Genomic DNA, 25,928 nt, shown 5'->3' with positions numbered 1-25,928 from the left:
GTTAGGGGTGCAAACGAGACAAGCCGAGCCCGAGGTCGATTAGGCTTGCTCGGATCGTGAATAGTTTTTCAAGCTCGAGTTTGACTTGGGCTCGGCTTGTTTACTATTCGTTAAAAATATTATATATTCATAATAATTTATATAAAAATGATTGGCTAGTTTCGAGCTCAGGCTCGGGCTCATCTAGGCTCTGCTCGATCGTGCTTTTCATGAGCCAATCTCGAGTAGCTCGCGAGCGAATGTTTTTTCTCTTTAATTTTACTAAAAGGGTATGATAGTAATAATATAACTTTCTTTCCTTTCTGCCTATCTCAGGAACACATAAAATGTCTAGTTTCCTTTTTTTTCTTTCATTTTCATTAAGCTCGGGAACACGAAAGAAAATCATAACTTTTCCTTTCTTTTTCTTTCCTTTCCATTCGAATTTCCTTTCCTTTCTTTTCTCTTGTTAAATGGAACTCGGGAACATAGTGTAAAGCTGAATTAGTTTTGGGGCGTTGCAATCACAAACTGTTGGGGGATGATTTTCGCCTGTTTCAAAAGATGAACTCATGTAGAGGAAAATTGTAATATGTATTAGTGACGTTGATTGTTTACAAGTTAAATGAAGTTTATTTTTTCATCAGTTTTTTTGTGTCCGTTGGTAAAAATCCTGGATCTGCAACTGTTTGCCCCCCCCCCCCCCCTTTCTTTCTTTCTCTTCCCCCAAATACGAGGAAGGAGTTTCATTTAATTCTGCATATATTACATATTCAAACTTGTATTCTTTGTGAATCATTAAATTGAACATTCACGATGTAACATCGAATCATTTTAAAGTGAAAGTTCCCAACATTATTCAAAAGAAATTCGACCTCTACGAATTCCAAAAATCTACACAAATAAGTTGCATACAATTCAAATTTATGATACGCTTTGTATAGAACACAATGCAATTCAAAGCTAGTAAAAATAAAAATATAGATAATTTGATAATTTTAATCTGTTACATCCTTAATTTTGTTCATAAAATACCGTCACATAAATCAATGCAGCCAAACGTGAACAATAACCATAAAAGCAGCGTTGCTGGATTAAATTTAACGGTGCATTCCCTGTGGAACCATTGGTGGCATAATTTGTACTCCATGATTTTGCCTCCCCTCATTACCTTGCCATCCTAGTTTTATCCAATAACATCAATATATTATTGTAGATACCATTTAAAAAATAATTCATAAAGCACGAGTTTCATGCAAAATTCTGAAGATCATAATAATTTAGTCGGGTGTTCAGAAAGGAAATTTACCTATACAGAAGTCAAATCCGCGATATTTGAGCTCTCGGTACTCTTGACACAAGGCACGACTTTCACAAAAGATATGAAGAAGGTAGTCATTACAAGGACTCTCACGCAATCCAAATTGGCTCCTCATCTTTCTCCTATACATAGCAGAATAAATGCATGCTAAACCCGTGAAAAACCGGATTGAAGCATAGATAACCCCATGCACTACACAAGCTAAATTACATTGCAGTTAATATATATGTTTATTTCATATATATTAGAATATGTTACTATTGGGAATTTCGGTTTAAGAGCGTTATTTGGCGTGCAAGGTTAAGTAACAAAATTTAAGAATTGGATAATTATAAACAATTAAATTTGATTAGATTTAATTGTTATTATAATTATTATGTCCTATTGTTTAGCAATCCTAGTTGTAGTCTAAACTTGATAGATTAGATTATAAATACTCGTGCTTTAGGGTTTAGAGATTTTAATTAGGCAATTGAGTTTTGTGAGGGAACTCCCACTGGCATTCATTTATGTTCTGTTAACTGCTCCATAATCTGAGTTGAGTACGGAAGATCGTTATCAGAGCAGCTTCAATTGAACCGTGCATCGCTATCAGTTGTGGGATTGTGTTAATATCGAATTAATATTTAATTGAATTCACCAATTTTATTAATTGGAAGCGTGGTGGTGGCCAGAAGTCTCACAAGAAGTTATTATTAAGTATTGGGGATTTGCTTTCAATTAATTGGTTCTTGCAAAGATACCTTTTTAAAAAGAATCAGTTGTGTCTTTGAAATAGAAAGGCGTGTTCGGATCACATTTGGAACCGGGCTTAATCGTGTATGTTGGAAAAATTGGACCAGTTGAATCAAAGTCTTGTTCGAAAACTTACAGCTGAAGGAACAAGACGGGTGACGCGAACCAAACGGGAAAAAAGACGATCTTTGGGTCGTTTCAGTGTTCCCTTTTGACGAAAACAAACTACATGATTTGGAATATGCATATGGAGGTTATTTTTGGGATTCATGGAGTTTGGGATGTAATTAACCCGGGCTCTAATGACGCGAAGAAAAATAACATCACGAAGGCGCTACTGTTTCAGTCGATTCCCAAGGAACAGATTCTACAAATTGGTAATTTTTTAAATTGGCAAAAGAGACGTGGGATGACATAAAGTCAAGAAATATGGGCGCAAAATGTGTGAAGGATGCTAGACTTCATACGTTAATACATGAATTTGACGGTTTAATGATGAAAGAAACCAAAATAAATGACGAGTACGCCTCGAGAATGATCACGATATCTTCTAAAGCAGCCACACTTGGATAACCATATGAAGAAAGAAAGTTAGTTCAGAAATTCTTCACAATCCTCCCGAGCCAGTTTATCCAAGTTGTAGCATCCCTCGAGCAAGTATTAGACCTTAAAAATAGTCGGTTTTGAGGATGTTGTCGGGAGGCTAAAGGCTTATGAGAAGCGTATCAAAGGACACATGTTACGTTCTAAAGAAGGTAAACTTTTGTTTAATAATTCGGAATCCTCTTAGAGTTCGAGACAGTTTTCACGTGAATCGAGTAGGGGGCAAGCGAAAGGTTCGAACCGAGGACGTGGTGGTGGACGTGGCAATTAGAACCGTGGTTCACAAGGATGGTCCATTGAAGGGGATAACGAAAGGGTAAAAAGGATTACTCAGAAGTTCAATGCTTTTGTTTTGATGAATTTGGTCACTTCATTTCGAGGTGTCTGAAACAAAGGAAAGATAAACAAGCAAATTTGGTCGACGCAAAATAAAAAGACATGTCCCTCTATATGGTGCAGTGCGTTCAAGAAAAACTGTACTTGAATGAGCAGAAGGTTATACCAAAAGATTACAAGGGTGGTTCAGATGAACAAGACTTGTGGTATTTGGAGCGAGCAACCATATGACGGGTAATTTATCTTTTTTCTCTGAATTAATAAGCGTGTTGATGACAAAGTTAAATTTGGAGATGGGACTTATGTTGATATTTGCGAGAAAGGGTTAATATTGTTAAGCAGTAAATCCGGGGAGCGACAATTATTGACTGACATTTATTATATTCCTAGTTTGCAAAGTAATATTATTAGTCTTAGGCAAGCAACGGAAAATGGCTGTGATATTCGTATGAAAGACGATTACTTGTTGATGTATGATGATAAAGGAAATTTGTTGATGCGAGTTACTCTATCCAAGAATCGTCATTATACAATTAAATTAAAGACAGGAAACCCGTTTGTTTACAAGCCCGGATTGAAAAAGAGAATTGGCTTTGGTACACGAGACTAGGACACCTAAATTTCGAGTCTATGAAAAAAATGGTGAAAAATAATATGGTTGTTGGAATGCCAAAAATTGATCAAGAAAATTAAATTTGTGACTCGTGCTTAGTCGGGAAGCAAACGAGGAAACCGTTTCCGAATTCAGCGACTTTCAGAGCAATCCGAGCCTTGGAACTAATCCATGGAGATTTGCGCGAGCCCATTACTCCTAGTACTATAGCCGGAAATAGGTATGTGTTCGTCTTGATTGATGATTTTTCACGTTTTATATGGACTTTTCTTTTAAAGGAAAAAAGTGAAGCGTTTGAAACCTTTAAAAAGTTTAAAGTCATGGTGGAAACTAAAATTAGCGAGAAAATGAAGACGTTTCAAACTGATATAGGGGGAAAATTTACTTCTCGTGATTTCAATTAGTTCTCTGAAAACGAGGGATTTAATCATCGTTTTACAGCTCCATATACACCACAACAAAACGATGTTGTGGAGAGGCGGAACTGCACGGTATTGGATATAGCTCGGAGTATATTAAAAGCGAGACAAATTCCGAATTATATGTGGGGTGAAGCGGTTAGGCATTCGACCGACATGATTAATAAAATTTCAACTCAAGCGTTAAAAGACAAAACACCGTATGAGATTTTAAAACGAAAGAAATCGGATCTTTGATTTCTTAAATATTTTTAGATATGTTGCATATTCAAAAATAGTTGCGGGAAAAATTAAAAATTAGACGATCATTCGACTCGTTTAGTTTATCTCGGAAGCGAGAAAGGTTTGGCGGCGTATCATTTATACAATCCATTGACTAAAAGAATTGTTGTGAGTCTAGCGGGTGACACGGAGTTTGATGTAAAACAATTGGAGTAAAAGTACCGAAATAATCGTTGAGTAGTATCGAGCACCTGGTATGTTTTGGATTAACTTTGGTGATGAATTTGACAACAAAGAATGAACCGTTAATACCGAAAACATCGACTCGAGCTTTGGGTCAAACTCTACCGGCTCAAGTAGTGATGGGGTGAAGAAGATGATGAAGTATCGATGGTTGAAAATGCTCCAACAAACCCAACTAGTACAAGCTTGGTTACACTTGAGCCGGCTGTACGAAGATCTTCTCGAGTCACGGTTATCCCAATACATTTTAATGATTATGTCTTGAATTCGAGTATGATTGATGAATATATTTTATTGCTTGCTGATGATGAATTGGTTTGTTTTGATGAAGCAAAATCGAAACCGGAGTGGGTGAAAGGAATGCGTATCAAAATTGACTCGATAAATAAAATAATACGTGAACGTTGACCGAATTACCACATGGTGCAAAGGCGATTAGTTTAAAGTGGGTCTACAAGGTTAAAAGAAACACGAATGGCTCGCTTAATAAACACAAGATGATACTTGTGGCAAAGGGTTATGTTCAACAAACTGGAGTCGACTTTGACGAGGTTTTCGCATTAGTGGCGAGACTCAAAATGGTTCATTTATTATCATCTCTCACAGCGAATAGAGGTTGGGAATTACATCAACTTGATGTCAAATCAGCGTTCATGGTGAGTTAAAAGAAGAAGTATTTGTTACTCAACCGCTTGGTTTTGTTAAAAAGAGTGAAGAGCACAAAATATACAAATTATCTAGAGCTTTGTACGGCTTAAGGCAAGCTCCAAGGGCATGGAAAACAAAGTTGAATGGTATTTTGTTAAATATGAAGTTTCACCGGTGCACGCAAAAACAAGCGGTTTTTAACGAAAGAAAATTGGAGCAGATCTCTTAACAATCAGTGGGTACGTTGACGACTTAATCGTAACGGGTTCCAGTTTAAACTTAATAATGGAGTTTAAGCGTGAGATGACTTTAAACTTTGAGATGATGGATTTGGGAAAGCTAACATATTATCTCGGAATTGAAGTTTTAGAAAGCAAGGATGGGATTAAAATCAAGCAAGAAGCATAAGCAAAGAAAGTTTTAGCAGAAGCGGGAATGGAGATTTGCAATCCTACTCAGATTTCATTGGATCCGAGTATAAAAGTTTCTAAATTTGAATATGAGGAAGACTTGAATTCTACGAGATATCGAAAGATAGTCGAGTGTCTCCGGTACCTTTTACAGACTCGTCCCAACTTGATGCTTTTGGTAGGAGTCGTAAGCCGGTACATGCAAAGCCCGAAGCAATCTCATGCAACTCTTATAAAGAAAATTCTTTGTTATATTCAAGGTACTCTCGGTTTTGGTATTTCTTACACTTATGGGAGAAACGTGTTAGTTGGTTATAGTGACAGTAGCCACAAAATTGACCAAGACGATGGCAGAAGCACTACGAGGCACACATTTTATCTAGGGTCTTCACCAATTACTTGGTGTACTCAGAAATTAGGTACAATTGCATTCTCATCATGTGAAGTAGAGTAAATGATGACAAGTGCAGCCGCGTGTCAGGCGGTTTGGCTAGGGAATTGATAAGTGGGTTATTCAACAAGGAAATTCAAGCAGTGGTATTACGTATCGATAATACATCAGCAATATCACTTATGAAGAATCCGATTTTCCATGGAAGGACTAAACAAATTAAATCTCGGTTTCACTATATTCGGGAATGTGTTGACATGAAGAAGTAAGTGTCGAGCATGTTAGTGGTGTTAAGAAATGTGCCGATATCTTGACGAAGGATCTTGGGAGAATCAAATTCAAGGAGATGCAAGAATTACTTGGAGTTGAATACTTGTCGGTTTCGAGTTCAAAATTCTGGGGTGATTGTTGGGAATTTCGGTATAAGAGTGTTACTTGGCGTACAAGGTTAAGTAACAAGATTTAAAGAGTGGATAATTATAAACAATTAAATGTGATTAGATTTAATTGTTAGTATAATTATTATGTCTTATGATTTAGCAATCCTAGTTGTAGTCTAAACATGATAGGTTAGATTATAAATACTCGTGCTTTGTGGTTTAAAGATTGTAATTAGGTAATTGAGTTTTGTGAACTTTCTCAATAATAGTATTTGTGTTTGGGTGTTAGCCAAATTAACGTTCGTCTTCGTGCTCAATACCTGATACCAATTCCATTAGTTACAAGATCATGTGTAGTTTTCAATTTCTGCACGGCAAACTACTTTTATAGAGGCTACTTTTAAGTCTTATAAAAAAAGGAGCCGTTGACCAAATATCACCCAATACCTAGACACCATGAAACTATCATTTATATGAGTTATATAGGTCTATATGACTATCGAGCTCATATATGCCTATAAGACATGTATGTCATGTTGCTCATATGAGCATGGTCGGATGGGGAATACGGCAACCTGGACAATCGGTCGACAAAGCGTGGTTGCTCACAGGTCTAGCTTTATGGCACCGACAACCTTCAGTCGAGTCACTTAATCCTATATATATTGGGGTGGGATCTTGAGAAAACTTCTCTTAAAGAAAAAACTTTAAAACTCCTAAAAAACTATTTTTAACTTTTTAAAAAATTTTTTTTTGAAGTTTCTTTTTTTTCTCCATTATTCTTATATGTTGTTATTGGTTCCAAAAAAAAAAACCTTGTCGGTAACCTCGTCGGTATAGTGCACATGTGTAATAGTGTGCATTGCATATATGCAAAAGTGTTTTTATTGCATAGAATACAACACTCTTGTACATATTTGATACACACTATTGTATATATGCAATATAAGACTAATACACACATCGAATACACATTAGTATATATGTGTAATACAACATTAACGCGCATGTGCACCACATCGACTTTAACTTTATTATTATTTTTTTTCATATAATACAACACTACTATACATATACAATACACAAATATTGAATATATACAATTAAACACTATTAAACTAAAAAATACATAGTAATACACATGTGTAATATAACGGTATCGCACAGTAATACGTATGTGCATTACAGCGGGTATTTTTTATTATTTTTTTTTTCGAGCAAAGGGTAAGAAAATATAAGAATAATGGCAAAAACAGAAATTTGAAAATATTTTTTTATTTTTAATTAAAAATAATTCTTTATGAGTTTTTAAGTTTTCTCTCTAAAGATAAGTTTTCTCTTAATCCTCTCTCTATATATATATATTGAATTTTTTTATAAAATATGTATAAACTATAACCTCCTAATGATATATTGGACCCAATATTGTTTTACCCATAATCCATTTAGGGTCTGTTTGGTAGGAGGGAATAGAATGGAGGTAGTAAGGAATAGAGGAGGGAATGGAAATGACAACTACCATTCATTTGTCTTGTTTGGTTAGCCTATGAGAATGGAATGAATTATTGCCAATTTGACATATGTTTTGAAGCAACAAAAAAAAATTGTAGGAATAAAATACAAATGACAAAAATACACAGCTCAAAATAAAGAAAATTTACAAAAAACAATGGCAATGGCAATAGTGGAGGTTGTTAAGCGGTGGCGGTGGTTGTAATGGAGGTGGTGGCGGCTGCAGTGTCAATGGTGACGACGATGGTAATGGTGGTGGCGGAGAACCTGGTGGCAACAGTGATGGTGACTATATCGGTGGCATCGGTCAGGTGGTGGTGGTACGGCGGTGGTATTGCTGGTGGTAGTGACAGTGATAGTGGTGGCAGTCATATGGTAGTGGTGGTAGTCAGGTGGTGGCGGTGGCGATAGTCAGGTGATGGTGGTTGCGACGATAGTGGTCATCACGTGGTGGTTTCGGCGGTGGTGTTGGTAACGATGGCGGCGACGGGGTAGTGAGGAGGTGGTGGTTGTGTTTGCAATTGTCAGGCGGTCGTGATGGCGGCGATGGTGGTGGTGGTGGAGGAGGAGGAGGAGGCGGTGGCTGTAGTTAGGCGGTGCCCGTGGTGGTCAGATGGTGTTGGCTAGAAAGTAGGATGAAAGATGATGAAATGAAAAAAAATGGGGGGGGGGGGAGGGGTGGAATGAGATTCCTTGTGTAATGTTTGATTTCATTTCATTGACCAACCAAACATCTCTTTTTTCATTCTGACACAATGATTCATTCCATTTTTCTCTCATTTCTGCAACCAAACGCTACTTTAAGGTATTGAACCCAAACTAAATTTAAAATATAATAATAATAATAACGATAACGATAATCATAACAATAATAATAATAATAATAATAATAATAATAATAGTAATACACGAGTCAAGCGGGGCATATAAATTTTGTTACTCGTTAATATCGTTCAAAAAATTAGCTTATATATTTTGTTACTCATTAGGGCTTATGAGTCTTTTTATTTCAGCTAGGCTGAGGCATATAAATCTCGGAGACGGCCTTGCATATAAGTAGTATAGGCCTATATGATTCGTATGCAATGTTGGACATACGAGTTGTATAGGCGTATACGACTTGTATGAGCGAATTACTGGCCAAGGTTTTCTTCCATATACGTGCCTATCGATTATTTGAAATGATTTAAGATTGCATAAGTTATGTGGTGCGATACAATGTTTCACCAAATAAACAACTATTCGTTTGCCAAACTCTCTCTCTCTCTCTTACTATTTAGTTGTTATTTATATTGGTTGTTTATTTTGTACTGAAAGTTTAATAATGAAAAATTATTAACAACAAAGAAAGTCGTTCGTTATTCATTTATTCCATTACCCGACTCATATTCAGTTCACTCATGTTTAGTTTTATTTATAACATAACTATAAAAACTTAGAACTTCGATAATCAAAAAAAAGATAAAAGAATATGAGTCGTGATTGCTTGGTTGTTCCCTTTTATTAAAACACATAACTTTGATAAATAAAATATATAAAAGATACAAGTAGTATAGACCTATAAAACCCGTATTGGTGTTGGTCTGACGCTCATACATCATTTGACACATTTACAAGTTGTATAGTACCACTCGTATAGGTAGTAGATGCTGTCCTGATAGTTTGACCTGGTGTACCAATAGCGGAGGCCATAAAAAACGACAAAATGGTTGTATAGATACATATGCAATTTGTATAGACATATACAAGTTGTATAGGCATACGACTCATGTACCAATAATGGGAACCATAAAAACTATAAATTTTGATAAGAGGATCGTGGTTTCAATTGGTGGTTTTGATTGTTGTATCAAATATATCTCTCTTAAAATGTCATTAACTAAGCTAAGTTAGTAGAATAAAAGTTAAATACTATTAAAAAATGTATATTAATTGCCAAACGAATATGACAAATATAAAGTGTCATTAAAAACTTATATGGGCACACAAACTAAATGTCATTATAAGCTTGTCACTAAATGACTTATTGTTTGTAGTGTAAAACAAATTAATACTGTGGAATCTTTATAAATCAACTAGGTCAAAGAACGTGCATTACAAGAGTTTTTAAGTTGTAAAAAGTAAATATCAAATAGGTAGTGGTAAAGATTTAAGGATTATAAAATGATATTTTAAGATAATAAAGGATTAATTACGTATGTTTAAGTCAAATATTTCACATAAGCTATTATATTTTTCTTGTATTTACTATAAACTAGGTTTGAGTCCGTGTTTCATATGGATTAATAATATAATAAAAATTATTATATACAATACGTAAATTCAATTGTTTTATATAATATTAAGTTTTTGATATATTATGCTATATAATTTTAAATTGAAAACCAAATCTTGATGTTTGATTTATTTAAAATAAAACATACATACCGATATTGTTATATTAAATATTGTGTGTATAAAAAAGATATTTATAACAAAATGTTGTCACAAATTTAAAAACTAAATTTACCAAGACTAAGGTTTTGTTGTAAAAGAAAATAAAAAAAATATATTATATTTTAAAATAAAGAGAGAAACGATAAATAATCTTAAATTGTCGTATTAAAGAGATATGAGAAGACAATGTGATATTGTGAATTATGAAAATGTTAACAATTAAATATAATTTTAGTTTTATACTTGAAGAGAAAATTACATTTATATATGTTAAATCAAGAAATCAAACACAATTATCATTTAGTGGAGTTGGTAAGCACAATTTTGTTTGAAACATGAGGTCTTGGGTTTGAAACTCGTATCACATAATAATTTATTTTTTAAAATTTTATAGAGCCTTACGGGTCATGGTTTATAACAGGAAAACAGGTCATGTGTCATAATATAATAAGAAATAGTGACATGACATCTATTTAACATTCTATATAAAGTGCCTAGTTAAATACGAATAACTGGTTGTTTTAATAGTATAGTTAGATTAGATATGAATATATGAAATAAGATCACATGTGGAAAAACATCATGAATACACAAAATGGTGACACCGCAATCAATTACTTATTTATTACGTACAAATTTATATAATTATTTGTTTTACATTAGTAAAACTATTTTACATAATATTCTACCTAAATTAACACTTACGATAACATTGACATAATTACAGAAAATAACTTTTGTTTTTCCAAATAATGCTAATTGTACTAAGCTAATCACATCCTCATGTTTTAAAAAAATATGATTTAAATCTCTTTGTTTTTTCTTATCATTTTGTTATCGTTTATTATTATTATTAAAAAATGAAAAACTATTTTTTAAAGTTCTTTTATATTGTAAAACTTTTTTAATTTATTTTTAAAATTAACAAAAAAAATATTATGAAAAGAACACGTTTTTTTCTCTTTTTTAGAAAGAAAAAAAAGAGATTTAAATCGTATTGCTTATTAATAAATAAAAAGATTAGATAATATATGACATGATAAACACATTGATTCTTTTGTCACGTGACATTAATCTTATGTATTCAAACCTAAAAAAATTATTTAGATGAAATTTGTTATCGGGCAGGAGGCGTATGATAAATGAAAATATACAAAAAATTTTATCGTTTTCATAAAGATGTTATATCATTATTTCTTAAAATACATTTCATAATGCATCTAATAACAAATATTATTACTATGATCAAGAAAACCAAATACATAAAGAGAGAAAACCAAAAAGAAAAAAAAAAGAAACTTTGTAGTTTTTGATTTGGTATTTTAAAGAGAGACTATAAAATGACAAAAAAATGTTAAAGGAGAGTAATATGTTAAATAAATTATAAGTTCAGGGAGGGGGTATGACACGTATATTAATGATTAGATTGGATAGGGGAAGAAAAGAAAATAAATTGTATACTTAAAATGTATTTTCGAGTTAAAATAACAGAAAATAAAAAAAAATGTTAATTATATTATTGAGTTAGATAGGAAAAAATTAATAACTTTACAATTATGTCCTCGTTCTTGAGTTAGATAGAAAGAAAATGATAGGGTAAATTAGTAGTATTTGAAGGAAAAAACCATAACTTTTCTTTCCATTCTCTTTCGTTCCTTTAAAAAAAAAAACTATTCAAGAATGAAAAAAGAAAAAAAAAATTATTTTTTCTTTTTCAAACCTTTAAATTAAAAAATGTAATATTTGAAATTGAAATACATTTACATAATCGATGACCGTTTTTCTATTATTAATATTTGAAATACATTTCCATAATTGATAAAAGAAATAAATTATCCTTTCTATTTTAGCTATTCATATTTGGAATACATTTCAACTAATTATCAGTTACTAAAATTATGGATTTATTTTAGTTAAAGAATCATTGAGTTTTTACTGCAATGTATGTAGAGAGATACATCTACAATAGTACGCCTTTAGATTATTCTACAAAATTCGAGATTCAAGTGTTCTTATATCCAAAGGGGTTGTGAATACATTGGGTTTTGATGTGAAACTAAATAATCAATCAACCTGTTACGTTTAATATCTGTTTGATTATGTATTAAATGATCAGAAAAACTGATGGATATGCAATTATTCAAATGATAAAATAAACAATTTGATGATATTTATTTTTCTTCAGTGAAACTTGAAGGGTAGCTAAATATTCACTTACAAGTATTCCCTCTGTCGACAATTTCAGCTAATTGTCCAAAAGTTATGCATGGACACCAATATGTTATGCAACCTGGGGTTCATAAACGCTATACATATAAGATGGATGTAGCTTGTGAATAAGCAGTTGCACACGAATAATAGACTTACAGTTGGGGATATCGGAACAGCAGGCACAAATGCCAGTGGACCAGTTGGCATTGACGGGTTGAGGAGCCACATAGTAACTTGGATTAATACCTGTGGCATACTGCGTCAGTGACGGTGGCAGCGGTGGTTGTTGGTGGTATGATTGTGGAGGAACTGGTGGCAGCGATGGTGGTGGTGTGGTTGAGTTTGTGGGATGTTCTTTTGACAAACGATGCATGATGAACTTAGAAAAAAATGAGTTCAGATTGCCCTAAATATGTAGCACACTTGGTTCAATATAACCTAATCAACCAACCGGGTTGTATTCAAGGTTCGATTTGATCATTCGAACTTGTCATATAACCCGGTCTGATTAGATCAGGCAACCTATATGCTTTATACTTGTATGTGCCATTTAAAAGCGGTGTAATAGTCTGATTCTGCCTTCTGTTATTGGTATGAGGCCATTAGTACGTGAAGATATCTTTCTACATTTGCATAGGGTAACCTTGTTTGTCTTTCTAGCTAATCGTGTATCAATGCTCTAATACCTATTGTAAAATCGTGTCCTATACCTGGTTGCGAAACCAAGGTTTTTCCTATGGGTCACTTTTTTTGGGCAAGGGTCACACATGCGGCAAAGGTCACGTTCCAACCACATAAATCGACTATTATAAGTTAATTATATTTACAGATAGACATGTCTTAGTAATAGTGTTCATATTTTTCTTTACAGTGGAGTACTTGTTGGTCCTTGTAATTTCTTGTTATTTTCATCTTTTATATTGTTACGCATAAAAGTACAACCGACTGCTGATGAAGATAGCGATGCACTGAAGATACTAAAGATTATTTGGGGACATGCTACGAGAACAGTGAACATTGACCAAATTGAGGATATGCTGAGAGGGTCTCCAACATCTTTGGCTAACGGAACGATACAATATTCTTCTAAAATACTATTCATTGCTGCAGAAAATGGCATCACTGACTTTAGTAGTTGAGTTGCTTCGAACTTATCCGGATCTTGTGCTTGATACAAATGAGGATGGGCTCAGTATATTTCATGTAGCTGTTATGCACCGTCATGGTGATATCTACAACCTATTATAGGAGATACGCGGAAGCGAAAACTTACTTATGTTAAAGGGTGTTGGAGTTTATTAGTTAGAATTAGTTCAATTAGTTAGTTAGAGTTTGTTATATAACTTGTCTATAAATACTAGTTTGTAATCACATTTACATTTGGATAAGAATCATGATTTGACTTTTATATGGTATTAGAGCATCTGGCTCGATCCGTTTCCGCATCATCTTCGATTCATCATCTTCATCATTCGATCTCGGTTTTTATTCCATTTGATCTCATTTCTTTGTGATCATCTTATCATCTTCAGTTGATCTCATTTCTTTGTGATCATCTTATCATCTTCATCATTTTCTTCTAGATTCATTTAATCGACTATACATATTCATTCCGATTTCGGTTTGAATGTCGTAATCACCTTCATCAACAAAATTGATTCCGATTTCGTTGATTCATCTTTCATCTTTATTCTGTGTTAGTAATTGTTTTCATCACTTCATCCGTTCGGACCTCATTTTCCCGTGTGTTTTGGCGAGATATCCGGCGCAGATTTTTCGAATGCTAATAGGTTGTTGTTTGACGTCTACGATTGTTTAGGAGTGATATACGAGTGATTTCATGCTCAAGTCAGAGTTTAATTTGATGTTCGGTGAAGTTTTTGAAGATTCCAGCGATTTTCCAGCCGTGTGATCCTTTTTTCGACGCCATAAAGGTTTCTTCCAGCAAACTTGGTTTTTCCAGTGATGCGTTTCTGGCAAGATGTCAAAAATTTGATATTCATTCGTGCATGAATCTGCTTTGCAATTAGACACATAAACTAAAGAATGATATACATCTCTACATGATTAGATCGTGATTTGTGATTTGAATATTTTCCGGTGATATTGATTTTCCGGTAACTGTAACTAGTTTTTCCGTCCAACTCAACAAATTTTTCCGGCAGCCATATCTTTGAAGCGTATATGTTACTTAGCCTCATCAGCGAATATCTTACCCACCGGATATCATACTTACACGCCATCATCAACCACTACCACTGAATATATCATGTTTACACGTCGTATATGTTTATAACATGTCTATCTTCTCCGGTTCACACACATTCATCTCCATTGTTTCAAGTTGGAGTTGAAGCACCTCCAACTTGCGCCCGGGGGGAGGGGGTGGTTGGAGTTTATTAGTTAGAATTAGTTCAATTAGTTAGTTAGAGTTTATTATTACCTTGTCTATAAATACTAGTTTGTAATCACATTTACATTTGAATGAGAGACTTTTATAAGGGCAAATCAAACAATAATATGCTTCATTTAGTTGGGAAGACTTCAAAGGAGATGACAACTAAGAACTATGGAGCATCTCTACTAGTGCAACGAGAATCATTGTGGTTCGAGGTATATCTTCAAATTTTATCAATTAAGAGTTTGGTCAATTACATGTCGTTCTAAGTACGTAATGTATGTTTTGACTTCGGAAACGTGTTCCGGGTGATGTCGGGATGTCGAAAAGTGGTCAAGTCACCCCATTGACTATTTTATTTAAAAGTGGTCGGGTCACCCCGTTGTTTTAAATTCCGACGCATCCTCAAGTCATGATAAGTCACTAGCACATTTTATTTAAATCCACTTATTATCTGTCATCAACTCATTTATACAACTTACCCATCAACACATCTTATAAGAAATTTCATCTTTGATTCTCACAGAATGTCTTCCCTAAGAAATCATCATCGTAATCAATGTCGTTCATCTATTTCTCATGATCGCCGTCTGGCTGCTAGAATCACCAAGGAGATCGCCGTTTGGTTTTGCTACTTCGGCTGGCCCAAGAAACTTTCACTACAAGAACTTCACTAGTGCTAAACCAACCTAATACCTTGGAGAAGAGAACACCACTAAACTTCCCCGGTGGTTCGAGAGAATGGATAACACATCGATCCATTACGAATGTCCGGACGAGAAACGGACTAATTTCACCTCGAGGGTCTTTGACGAGCGAGCTCTCACTTAGTGGAACACTTTCAAAGACCTCCAAGGAATCAAGATTGCTGTGATTATGACATGGGATGAACTCAAAGAAGCTATGAAGAAAGAATTTTGCCCTGAGCATGAACTGCAAAGGCTTGAGATTGAGTTTTGGGAACTCAAAGCAAATTGGTGGTGACAACTCGACCTAAGGATGAGCTCGGTACCGTACCGGTACCGGTACCGAAAATCTCAATCCTGAAAATCGCAAATTTTTGGTACCGGGACGATACCGGTATTTAAGGTAAAATTCGGGAAATACCAATACCCTACCGTACCGGTCCCGAAAACTCAAAACCTTGGTACCGACGGTACCAAATCAGTACCGATTTACGGTACCAACCGGTACCATACTGATTTTTGCTCATCCCTAACTCGACCTAGTCCAACAGTTTCAAGGAGCTTAGCCTGCTAGTACCCCCACCTCGTAACACCTGTGACTCGTGGTATTCGGAAGTATATTCGTGGTTTACCAACAATTTTTTGTGATGCTGTGGTTAGTCGTGATCCTCTCTCCATCGATGAAGCTATTGCCCTTGCTACTACTCTCTCAGATGAACATATTAGGGATGGAACCCTTTCTCGAAAGGACTTTAAACCTACCCCTGACAAAATCAAAACCGAATCCTCAACCAATGCTAAGGCCGAACCCAAACCCACTCCGTGCAATGACAACATTTCTATAACACCCACAAAGTTTAGGTCCAAATTTGACAAGTTTATAAAGATAAAGGACCAAAAATAATTATGAGAAAGGTAATGGGAAAAAGTATGATAAAGAAAAGAAAGCATATTATGTTAAAGGAATAAGTAAGGAAACTCCATCCCACATGGAAGGTGGGAAAGAAATAAAATCACTTTATAAGGAAGGTGTTTTCCATGGTAATGTTCTTATGGGGCAAACAATTCTCACTAGTCCTAGCGGAGGGTGCAAAGCACCCGACGCGCACGGACTTGGACTCGGACACGGACTCGGGCGATGGGCATAATGTGGCATTTTGATGGCGCACTTGGCACTTCGCACGCTCGCATCGCCGCGAGCCGCATAAGGGCCGCTTTAGTATTTTTGAACTATGGAAGATCGACCAAGAAGTGACAAGATACTAAAGTTCAAGGACTAAAAATAAAAATTCTGATTTCCAGACTCATCGCGCTACGCGACGGGTATACAGACTAGATCATCGCGCTACGCGATGCAGTTTCCCATGAGTTTAGAAAAAGGGGCGTCGCGCTACGCGATGGTCCAGAAGGAAGGGGGTATCGCGCTACGCGATGACCCGGTTAAGTAACCGGATCAACCACGTGTCAACACGTGGCAATCTCCGGTGGATTGCAGCGTCGTGCTACGCGATGGCCAGGGAAAACCCCATCGTGCTACGCGATGGTGGTCAAAACTTTGCCTATAAAAGGGGGCTACGGGTTTGAAGTATTCTCATCCAAAAACACATATCTTTACACACACATAACCTTGGGGAACGTGCCCGACCATTGTGAGGTTCCGTGGTCCCGATTTCTCGTAAAAAGTGCATGAATTAAAGTTCTGACGCTCCGTCGAGTGGTTAAGCGAGTTTGAAACAAGGTTATGACGGTTTAAGTAGAAGTGCTACTTGTACAAGACTTAGGTAAATAAAATAAAATATTATTTTATTATTTTATATAGCCTAGACCCTAGTCAAGGGTATAGTCTATACCTTGATCAAGTAAGTAAGTGAAATATAAGCTTTCATAAGATAAGATTATTGATGAAATGTTGCTCTTTATTTTTATATAAAGATGTTACTTATGAAAGAAGAAACTTGATATATATGTTTCTTCATAATGAAGAAACGTAGCATATAAATGTTTTACAAAATGAAATGAATATCAAGGTAAAGGTTATGCAAATAGACTTAAGGTCTATAGCTAGATTGTAGATCTAGTTATTTATAGAATGTTATTCTCGTACTATAGGTACGAGATAAAGATCAGACATCTGTTGGTGAGAAATATGGAAATCAATAAAAGGTGAATACGTCTAAACCTTTTTATAGTGTGATATGTTTTATGACGTGAATACGTCTATGTACTGTATATTTTGAAAAGATATTTGCTGTTTAAAAACTATGGACTGTTATCCATATGTAAAAGAGTTATGGAAATATTTTGCATAAGGGTTGGTTCAAATCCTCTAAAACGTTTTGATACAAGGTAGTACTAAACACTTAGGCTAAAATACACATGTGTCTGGATCCTTACATATATGTACTGTAGTGGGCACACTACAGACATACTGACCATGAGGCAAGTGACTGTTTCTAGGGTGAGTGAAGTCCGATTATGTGGTTTGTGCGTATGTTTAGTTTCGATGAGATGGGATTGAGACCCACTGAGTCGTTGAACACTATTGGTGTTTTGTCATTACGAATTGTGAAAATGTTTTATTGAGTTAGCGTATTCACCAGCATATAGCTGACGTATTTTGAAACTATTTTCAGGTAATCAGGAGTAAGGAATAGTGATGGATATGCCAGTGGAGATAGAAGAACACTAGGCATAGTTTACAGCTGGTGGCTCAGCAAATTTTGTATCGAGGCATATATATATTAAACTTGTTTTTAAAACAAGTAATTTTGTAAAACAAACAAAGGGTATTTAATTCCCTATGTTATGAAAGTAAATATTTTAAAATAATATTTTCCGCTGCAAACTTTGATAAATTGACAAAAGTGGTACCAACTGTGAGTCACACTCCTAGGCCCGAAGGCGGGGTGTGACAATTTCTCACCACAAACGTAAGTCTAACCACCAAAACTATGTCGTTAACCAAGCCAACCATCCATCAATAAACCAAAATACCCCGAACAAGAAATCTTATAGCGGTTCATATCCGTTATGCTCCACTTGCAACTATCATCACCTGGCTCAATCCCTGTGCCGTCTTGGCACCCAATGCAATCATTATAGCCACCTTGCTAATGTTTGCCGTACGCCGCCTGGAGCGCAAGCCGTCCCACAACAGTCTGTGCCGCCTGCTCTAAGACCCGCTACTACCCGTGCTTGCTACAATTGTGGAAACCCTAGTCATCTCCGCAATGTGTGTCCTCAACTCATCCATGCTCACCAAGCTCAAGTTATACCGGCACCCTACTACACCCATGCTCATCAAGGCCAAACCCATCAACCATACATTATTCAAGCTCCTCTCAATCAAAATCATTCTTACTTAACCTAAACCTATCAAATTCCATACCCGCAAGCTCAAGTTTACCAAACTTACGCCAATCAAACCCCACTCTTGCCATTCGTTCAAGCTCTACCTGGTCAAGCTATTCCACATCAATCTACCTCAACTGCTCAAGTTCTTATGGATCTAACTTCTTCAAGTGCTCCAAGTCAAGTGAATCAAGTCAACCATAACTAAAGCTTCTCAAAGACTTTGTTGCTTTTGTTATTTCTTTCATAAGTTATTTTGTATTTTCAAGTTATGCGTTGTATCGACTCTTTACATAATTACGACATTGAATAATTTCAATTTGGATTACTTATGCTACTGTACTTCTATCTTATTTTCTTATTCTTGTTCATCACGATCCATTTCAATATTTGCTTCAAGAATTCTTCCTTTTCAATTTGCAAGATTTATATTTTTACATCGGAAGAAGTTTTGGAAATTTCACTGTTTTATTAATCAACTCGAAAGTTCATTTTTAGAAATGTTTTGTACATTGATGTTCTTCTGGTTTTATTTTTATTTGCTTTCTCCCAAAATTTTGTCTTTCAATGTTTTGTAACCCACATGATGGGACGGATTATGCGGACCATCCGACGATAAAAGTAATTATGGTCGCGAACATAATTATCCAAGTCCTCGCATGGAAATCATAATATGTATAATTGTGTGTCGTAATCTAGAACCAAAAGTAGTTTGAGTAATGGTGCAAATGTTAAGATGATAAGGACATCGTGGATACGCAGCTGGTACATCCTATATATAAGTGTCCTTATCGAACTTTCATTTGGAGCGTTGTTTCGGCTATTAGAAGTTCTATATATGGTAAAGTTTAAATTTTATTTAAAAATACCTTCCTTAAAGTTTAATTATTTATAACACGATTATGTTTTAGTTTTCCTTAATTTCGAGATGAAATTCCCTGAAGTAGGGGAGACTATAACATCTTGGATTTTTCATATTCGTATTTATATTTGTTTACCCGATTCGGGAATGTAATCCGGATCTTCCGTATCAACAAAATTATGCCTCTATTAATAATTAATTGTGTTTAACTTAGTATATGATTTCATAACGTTTAATTATGCCAAATAGCCCTTAGAAACTCTTAAACTGGTTTAAAAATGCATTTTTGGAACTTCAAGGACTAAAACTACCAAAAAAACAAAAGCTGATAGAAACCCACCCTTCGCATGGCGCGAAGGAAGGGCCTTGGATCCTTCCCACGACGCAAAGCAAGATCTGATCAGCCAAAGTTGTTTTCGATTCTCGTTTAATGCTAAATCTTTCCCTAAACGACCCTAAATCACGAAAATTAAGCTACAAGTTAATTGATCTACTATTATGAAGTGTCTATGTTCATTCCTTATGATTTGATTGATATATTGATGATTACAAGACCCGATTTAGCCATCAATATAATATTCGTTTAGCTAAACGAGTCGATTTCTTGTTCAACAAGTTGAACCAATGATTATTTAAACAAACCGCACCTCCAAACCCTAGAATGTTACTGAAATATTACTCTTCCAGCCGTCACCGTCATCATACACTCGATTTCTCCTCCGTTTTTGCTATTATACTCAAGAATATCGTTGTTCGTGTTGACTTTGCTATATTGCCGACCTTTGACTTTGTTTTTCCGTCGATTCAAGTACTATCCGAGTAAGTTGCTTGCTGTAAGTTTTTCATTATTACTCATTAGTCAATATCCCTCAATCAATTTCCGAGATTGAGGGGAATTGATGGGTCAATTTAACTCCAACCCGTTTAAGGGCATATTGGTCAACAACTTTGACCAATCGTTTTCAATCACTTCTGGACGGAACCAACTTTTGGCCAAGAAGACTTTTACTTTTGTTTCGATATTTTTAGGCTACTGACCAAAACCCAACTTCTGACTCGCTGCTAAAATTCTGGTCAGTACCAGCTCGCTTAAACGTTATTTTCTCATAACCGAAGTTCTAGACATCCGTTTGGAATGATTCCGGCGACAATGTTCTCAGTTTTAATAGTTTTTATGTGTCTCAAATTTTCAGGTATGTTTGTTTTATCTCAGATGACGCGTTAAAGAACGATTCGCTTATTTTTCTATCTTTTATTCTTATATCTTTCACTCGCCTAAGCAATAAGGTGAAATATTATTCCCCTTTTATTTTACTGTTTTCAAACGTTTTGGGGACATATGCGTATCTAATTCATATATTTCTATCATATATATACACAAACTCGCAAACGTAAATATTGTGTGTCAATTAAATACTAATTGCTACTTCCTTAACTGTTTACTTTATCGCATTCGGAGATTTCCATCATAATCACATTAAAGTATGATCATACGCCATATTAGTAGCCAAAGCCTTCGCATGGCGATGGTCAACCAATAATCACATTTGTATGCTAGTCATGGTAGCCAATGCCCAATTCGCAAGGAAACGGTCAACTTACACAACTATTTTCTCATGGTTTGATTGATTTAAACTCACATTATTTTGTTTGCTCATTTATCATTTATTATATATAATACTACTAGTGTCAAAACTGATGATTGTCTCACTCAACATGTGTTGTTGACAAATCTATTTTGTACGCATTTGCAGGTTATCAGTTGATTTGAAGTTAAGGTGAAGAACACATAGAGAGAGAGACTTTAGACATTAAAAATAAAGAATATTTAAACTTTATTTTGTTTTGGATTATTATGGTCATGTTTGGAACTTGTGCACATATTTGAATTTAAAGTACATAAATTAAATAGAAAGTGTCATGTTTATATTTTATGATAGTACCTTGTGAACTGTGAACCATGGTTCGCACCCCGGCATTTCTGTCTTAGATTAGGGTGTGACAAATTAGCCCCTATACTTAATACACATACTATACAATAGATATAAAACATGTCTTGCCATTATTGAGGGAAACTGGTACGTTTTACAGAATTATAACTTGCTTGTTATATGCTTATCGAGATCTTAATACCACCACCTGTATGGAAATTAAGACTTTAGAAAACCTGTTCCCGTACATAATTTTCTCCACTAAATAAAATTCCTTACTTGACATTATCCCTTAGGAGCTCATTTGGACTTTATTTCTTTTCATTTGCTAAACCCACATTTCACACCAATTCAGCATTGGCCTTTATTTTATTTTTACCCGTGTGATGAAATCCAGTTCATTATCGAGTTGTATGTAGTCAAAAGAGTATGTGAATATTTGAATGTCAGAGTTGTAATTATTTGTTAGTGTATTAGCTATCAGTAAAAAAAAACCAGCAAAATGCCAAAAAGAAATTATCAATTTTATTTCAGTCAGTGTAAATAGCAGTTTGTCGGTATTTGAGTTTGTTTGTTTGTTTGGTTGTATAATTGAGTTTCATCCACCTTAGTCACTGATATGACTAATCCGCACCCGAACCTAAGCTTCAGCAAAACCCTATCTTTATGCAACCGGTGGGTAATGGGTGGAGATATGACTGACCTGCAAGCATATTAAATTGTGACTTATATTTGGTATTTGAGGGCAAAGATATATACTGGAACATCTTTTGCTAGTCCAGATATTTTAACTGAGTGGAGTGTTGATAGTGTGAGGGGTATGAACATGTATGCCTTAACCAGAACAAAGTACACTTGTCTGGGCGATTATGTAGTTTTATTGTAGCATTAACAGTATTTTTGGGTTGTCAATCTAGAAAATGCAGTCTGGGAAACTGGACATGATCTTAAACCTTACTAGTATTAATGGTGATAATTGATATACCTATGATGGAGGTTCATGTTTGCTTTAGAGTTTTGCTTGAGAGCAAGCAAAAGATAAGTATGGGAATGTGGTGTTCGTCAGTTTGTACATAGTTCGAGTACTTATTTTAGTTGTTTGGAACTTCGAGTATATATGTGGTTGTTGTATTTCAGGTCATGGATACTTAAAGAGGCTAATTTGTACCTGTATAAGCACGGGATGAAGACCCGAGATGCCCAGCACGTGAAACGAGATGAAAAACAATTTCAGCTGATGAAGGGACCCATCGCGATACGCAATGAGATTGAAGGATGACCATCGCAATACGCGATGGTGGATAATATTAAAATATTGCTGACTGCGGTACATCGCGATACGCGATGGACCAGGAAAAGAACCATCGCGTACTGCGATGGTCATACAGAGGGGAAATTTAGAGTTTTCATTTATATGATATTTTCAAGACCATATTCGACATTAAGTAGTTTCCAGGTCATTTTCAGAGCAGAAGAGAGTCTTTCCTTCAATTCCAATCATCCCTAGATCATTCATATGTTTCATAACATCGAGATTGAAGATCGAGAGATGACGAATCGCGGCTAATCCTTTTGAGTCACACCCAGGATATATAGTTTGTAATCTTTCAGTATTTTTCTCATGTACTAGAACAACTAATTGTAATTTCTTTGATTAATCTATGAGTATTGATGTTTAGTATTGATGTGCACTCAGTTGGTTTAGGTTTTTGTCGATCAGGACGAATAGTTTGTCGGTTGCTATAATAATTGCTTGTAGGGTTGTTTTGATTAGTTAATTACAATCAAGCATATAATTGCCCTTAGTTGGATCACACTGGTAGGACCGTTTGATAACCAGTGTCGTGTGTTAGCGATTGTTGATGCCTACGGTTTATTTCGTTAAACAATCTTTAGTTGACCAATGATAATTAATCTCTTAAGTTGCATGAGAATACTGTATAGTTGCATACTTGAATTCTCGGGTGTGATTTGCTTTGTTAATTGATTGAACTTTGCTTAATTACTTGTTTGATATTAAAACCAAATCCTTTGCTAGTGTGATCAGCACACATAACCGTTTACTTCATAATGTTAGGAATTAGTTTCACGTTGCACTTACCACATACTCCTCATAGTTCGACACCCTACTTACCCTGACTAGTTTAAGGTGATTAGGACACTGATTAGTATTGTTTTTTATTAGATAGCGACAGTCTAGCAACACTTTCGTAATGTCTTGTAACGTTTGGGCTCAAGGCCTTGTAATGTAAAGCTCATTGGGCCGCTATACGAGAAGGAAGCATGGAATGACTTCACCTATAAAAGGTGAGCATGCATGCAACCCATAACTTTTGGAAAATAAACTTTCTCTCTAACCTTATCCTTTCACCAACTCTCTCTATCTTACCATTTCGGTAAGGACCAAACCAAGCAAGATCGGAGATCTCGGTTGCTTGTATGTGATTTCCACTAGCATACAAGTGAGATTGATTCAAGAACTAGTTGTTTGATTCGTCTTTAAAGGATTAAGGACCTACATCAAGAAAGAGTGGATCATCAGTTTTGATCATTTGCTGTGTTTTATTTGCTGCAATAACGACCTGTACCAACACCCTTTGCAAGATATAATCCACAGCCTCTTCTACGGTATCAGCTGCACAAAACAGGTGATGAAATGTGTTGATGTCTGAAGTACGACTGTAGAGATCTGCATTTTCAACTATTTTGACCACATAGAAAAGATGAATAACAATAATATGTCATGTAAGCCTGGCAAACGGACGTGTCAAGTGAAGGGTGACACTGGGTTGGTACAAAATAGGCTTGAGTTAAAATGGGCCGTTTTAAAAAGTATAGGTCAAAACGGGTCTGACCAAAATGGGCTCTCGTTCAGTGATGTTAAAGTTTTGAACACAATAACAAAGAGCAAAGCCAAATCCTATCTTGCTAATAGAAAACAAGATAAAAGAAACAAGCTAGTTATCCAGTGGTCATATTTTGTAAGTTTGCTATACACCAATCACCGTAATTGCAAGCAAAAGTGAAAATAACAAAGTTCTAAGGTGTGTCTTTAAGGGTGGGTTAGTCTAGAATTCAGGATATACAAAACAAAATTCGCTTTTCATGACCAACACAGTGTAACTTACCATTACAACTGAACATCCTTCAGATATTTAACAATATCATGAAATAAGCATGCAGCATGTACCAATATTTAGTATTGTTCTGGGTTAGTCTAGACTTGAGGGAAGGCAATTCAAGCATATAATTAAGTCAGTAACTAGAAATAGGTTGCCTTGGATTTAAAGATTGCCATGCTTGTTTCAATAATCACTAAGACCAAGTTATTTGAGTTTTTCTTTCCGGCTAAACCCTGACACAATTTATCAATAATGAATAAAAGAGTAAGCTGGAACGTAGCCACCCTAGGGGTTTAACTGAACAAACTAAGGGAACATCAACAATATGAAATTGTAACTACAAACTTTTGATCTCAACAAATATTCCGTATTAGCGCTCATCGATTAAAATAATAAGATTTTGAGGGAAAAAGAAAGCCATGGATGCCCCGCCTGACATATTAACCTGAGAAAATGAATTCATATATAATACTATATAGTCTAACCTCGACTAATCCAGTTAACTCAGTTCAATTTGATAAAATTCACATGGAATGAAAGCAAACCTGTCTTGCAGCCTTGATGTCAACTGATGAAATGTCCCAATCATGTATATGGTGGGATTTATGTGTACGTTTTTAAGTAGCCACTATTAATCTCACCACCACCTGTCGATGATTGAAGTTGCATTAATATGGATAATGGACTCCACGTTCTTGAAAACAAAAGGATTTGGTTTTCCAAATGAGGTATACTTCAGTGCCTTATAGCGAGAATAAATGTTACAAGAAATGCGGTTAGGCAAAAACAATAATCTTATGTAGGTGATAATGAGGTATACTTCAGTGCCTTATAGCGAGAATAAATGTTACAAGAAATGCGGTTAGGCAAAAACAATAATCTTATGTAGGTGATAATTGTGATCCTGAAAGCCCCCATACATGACTGCGTTTATGTCGATATATATTCAAAGAGTTCATGTGTCGTTTGAGTAAGAGCCAAGTCAGTCAACATATGTTGCAAGTCTTATATATTATTTTGAAATGTCTAGGTTGTTAAGGATTCTATTTTGAATATTTGATTCAGTCTTGAGTCCGTATTTTACTGCTATATAAGCAATAGTTCGGCTACAATAAACCT

General features: G+C 35.2%; 1 protein-coding gene across 1 annotated transcript; it reads right to left on the bottom strand.

The window, feature by feature from the left end:
* Positions 1–1,079: 1,079 nt before the first annotated feature.
* On the bottom strand, positions 1,080–12,832 carry LOC143545627 (protein PLANT CADMIUM RESISTANCE 2-like). The gene is made up of 4 exons (XM_077037477.1): positions 12,616–12,832; positions 12,467–12,538; positions 1,289–1,501; positions 1,080–1,159 (listed from the first exon to the last, which is right to left on the bottom strand). Exons 1-4 carry the CDS (start codon positions 12,830–12,832, stop codon positions 1,080–1,082), a joined length of 582 nt encoding a protein of 193 aa, XP_076893592.1.
* Between the last annotated feature and the right edge of the window lie 13,096 nt (positions 12,833–25,928).

This window comes from Bidens hawaiensis, unplaced genomic scaffold (assembly GCF_021521415.1).
Source record: "Bidens hawaiensis isolate Kalapana, Puna unplaced genomic scaffold, B.hawaiensis_p1.1 tig00013987_1, whole genome shotgun sequence".
NCBI lineage: Eukaryota > Viridiplantae > Streptophyta > Magnoliopsida > Asterales > Asteraceae > Bidens > Bidens hawaiensis.
This window is presented reverse-complemented; position numbering and strand designations above follow the sequence as displayed.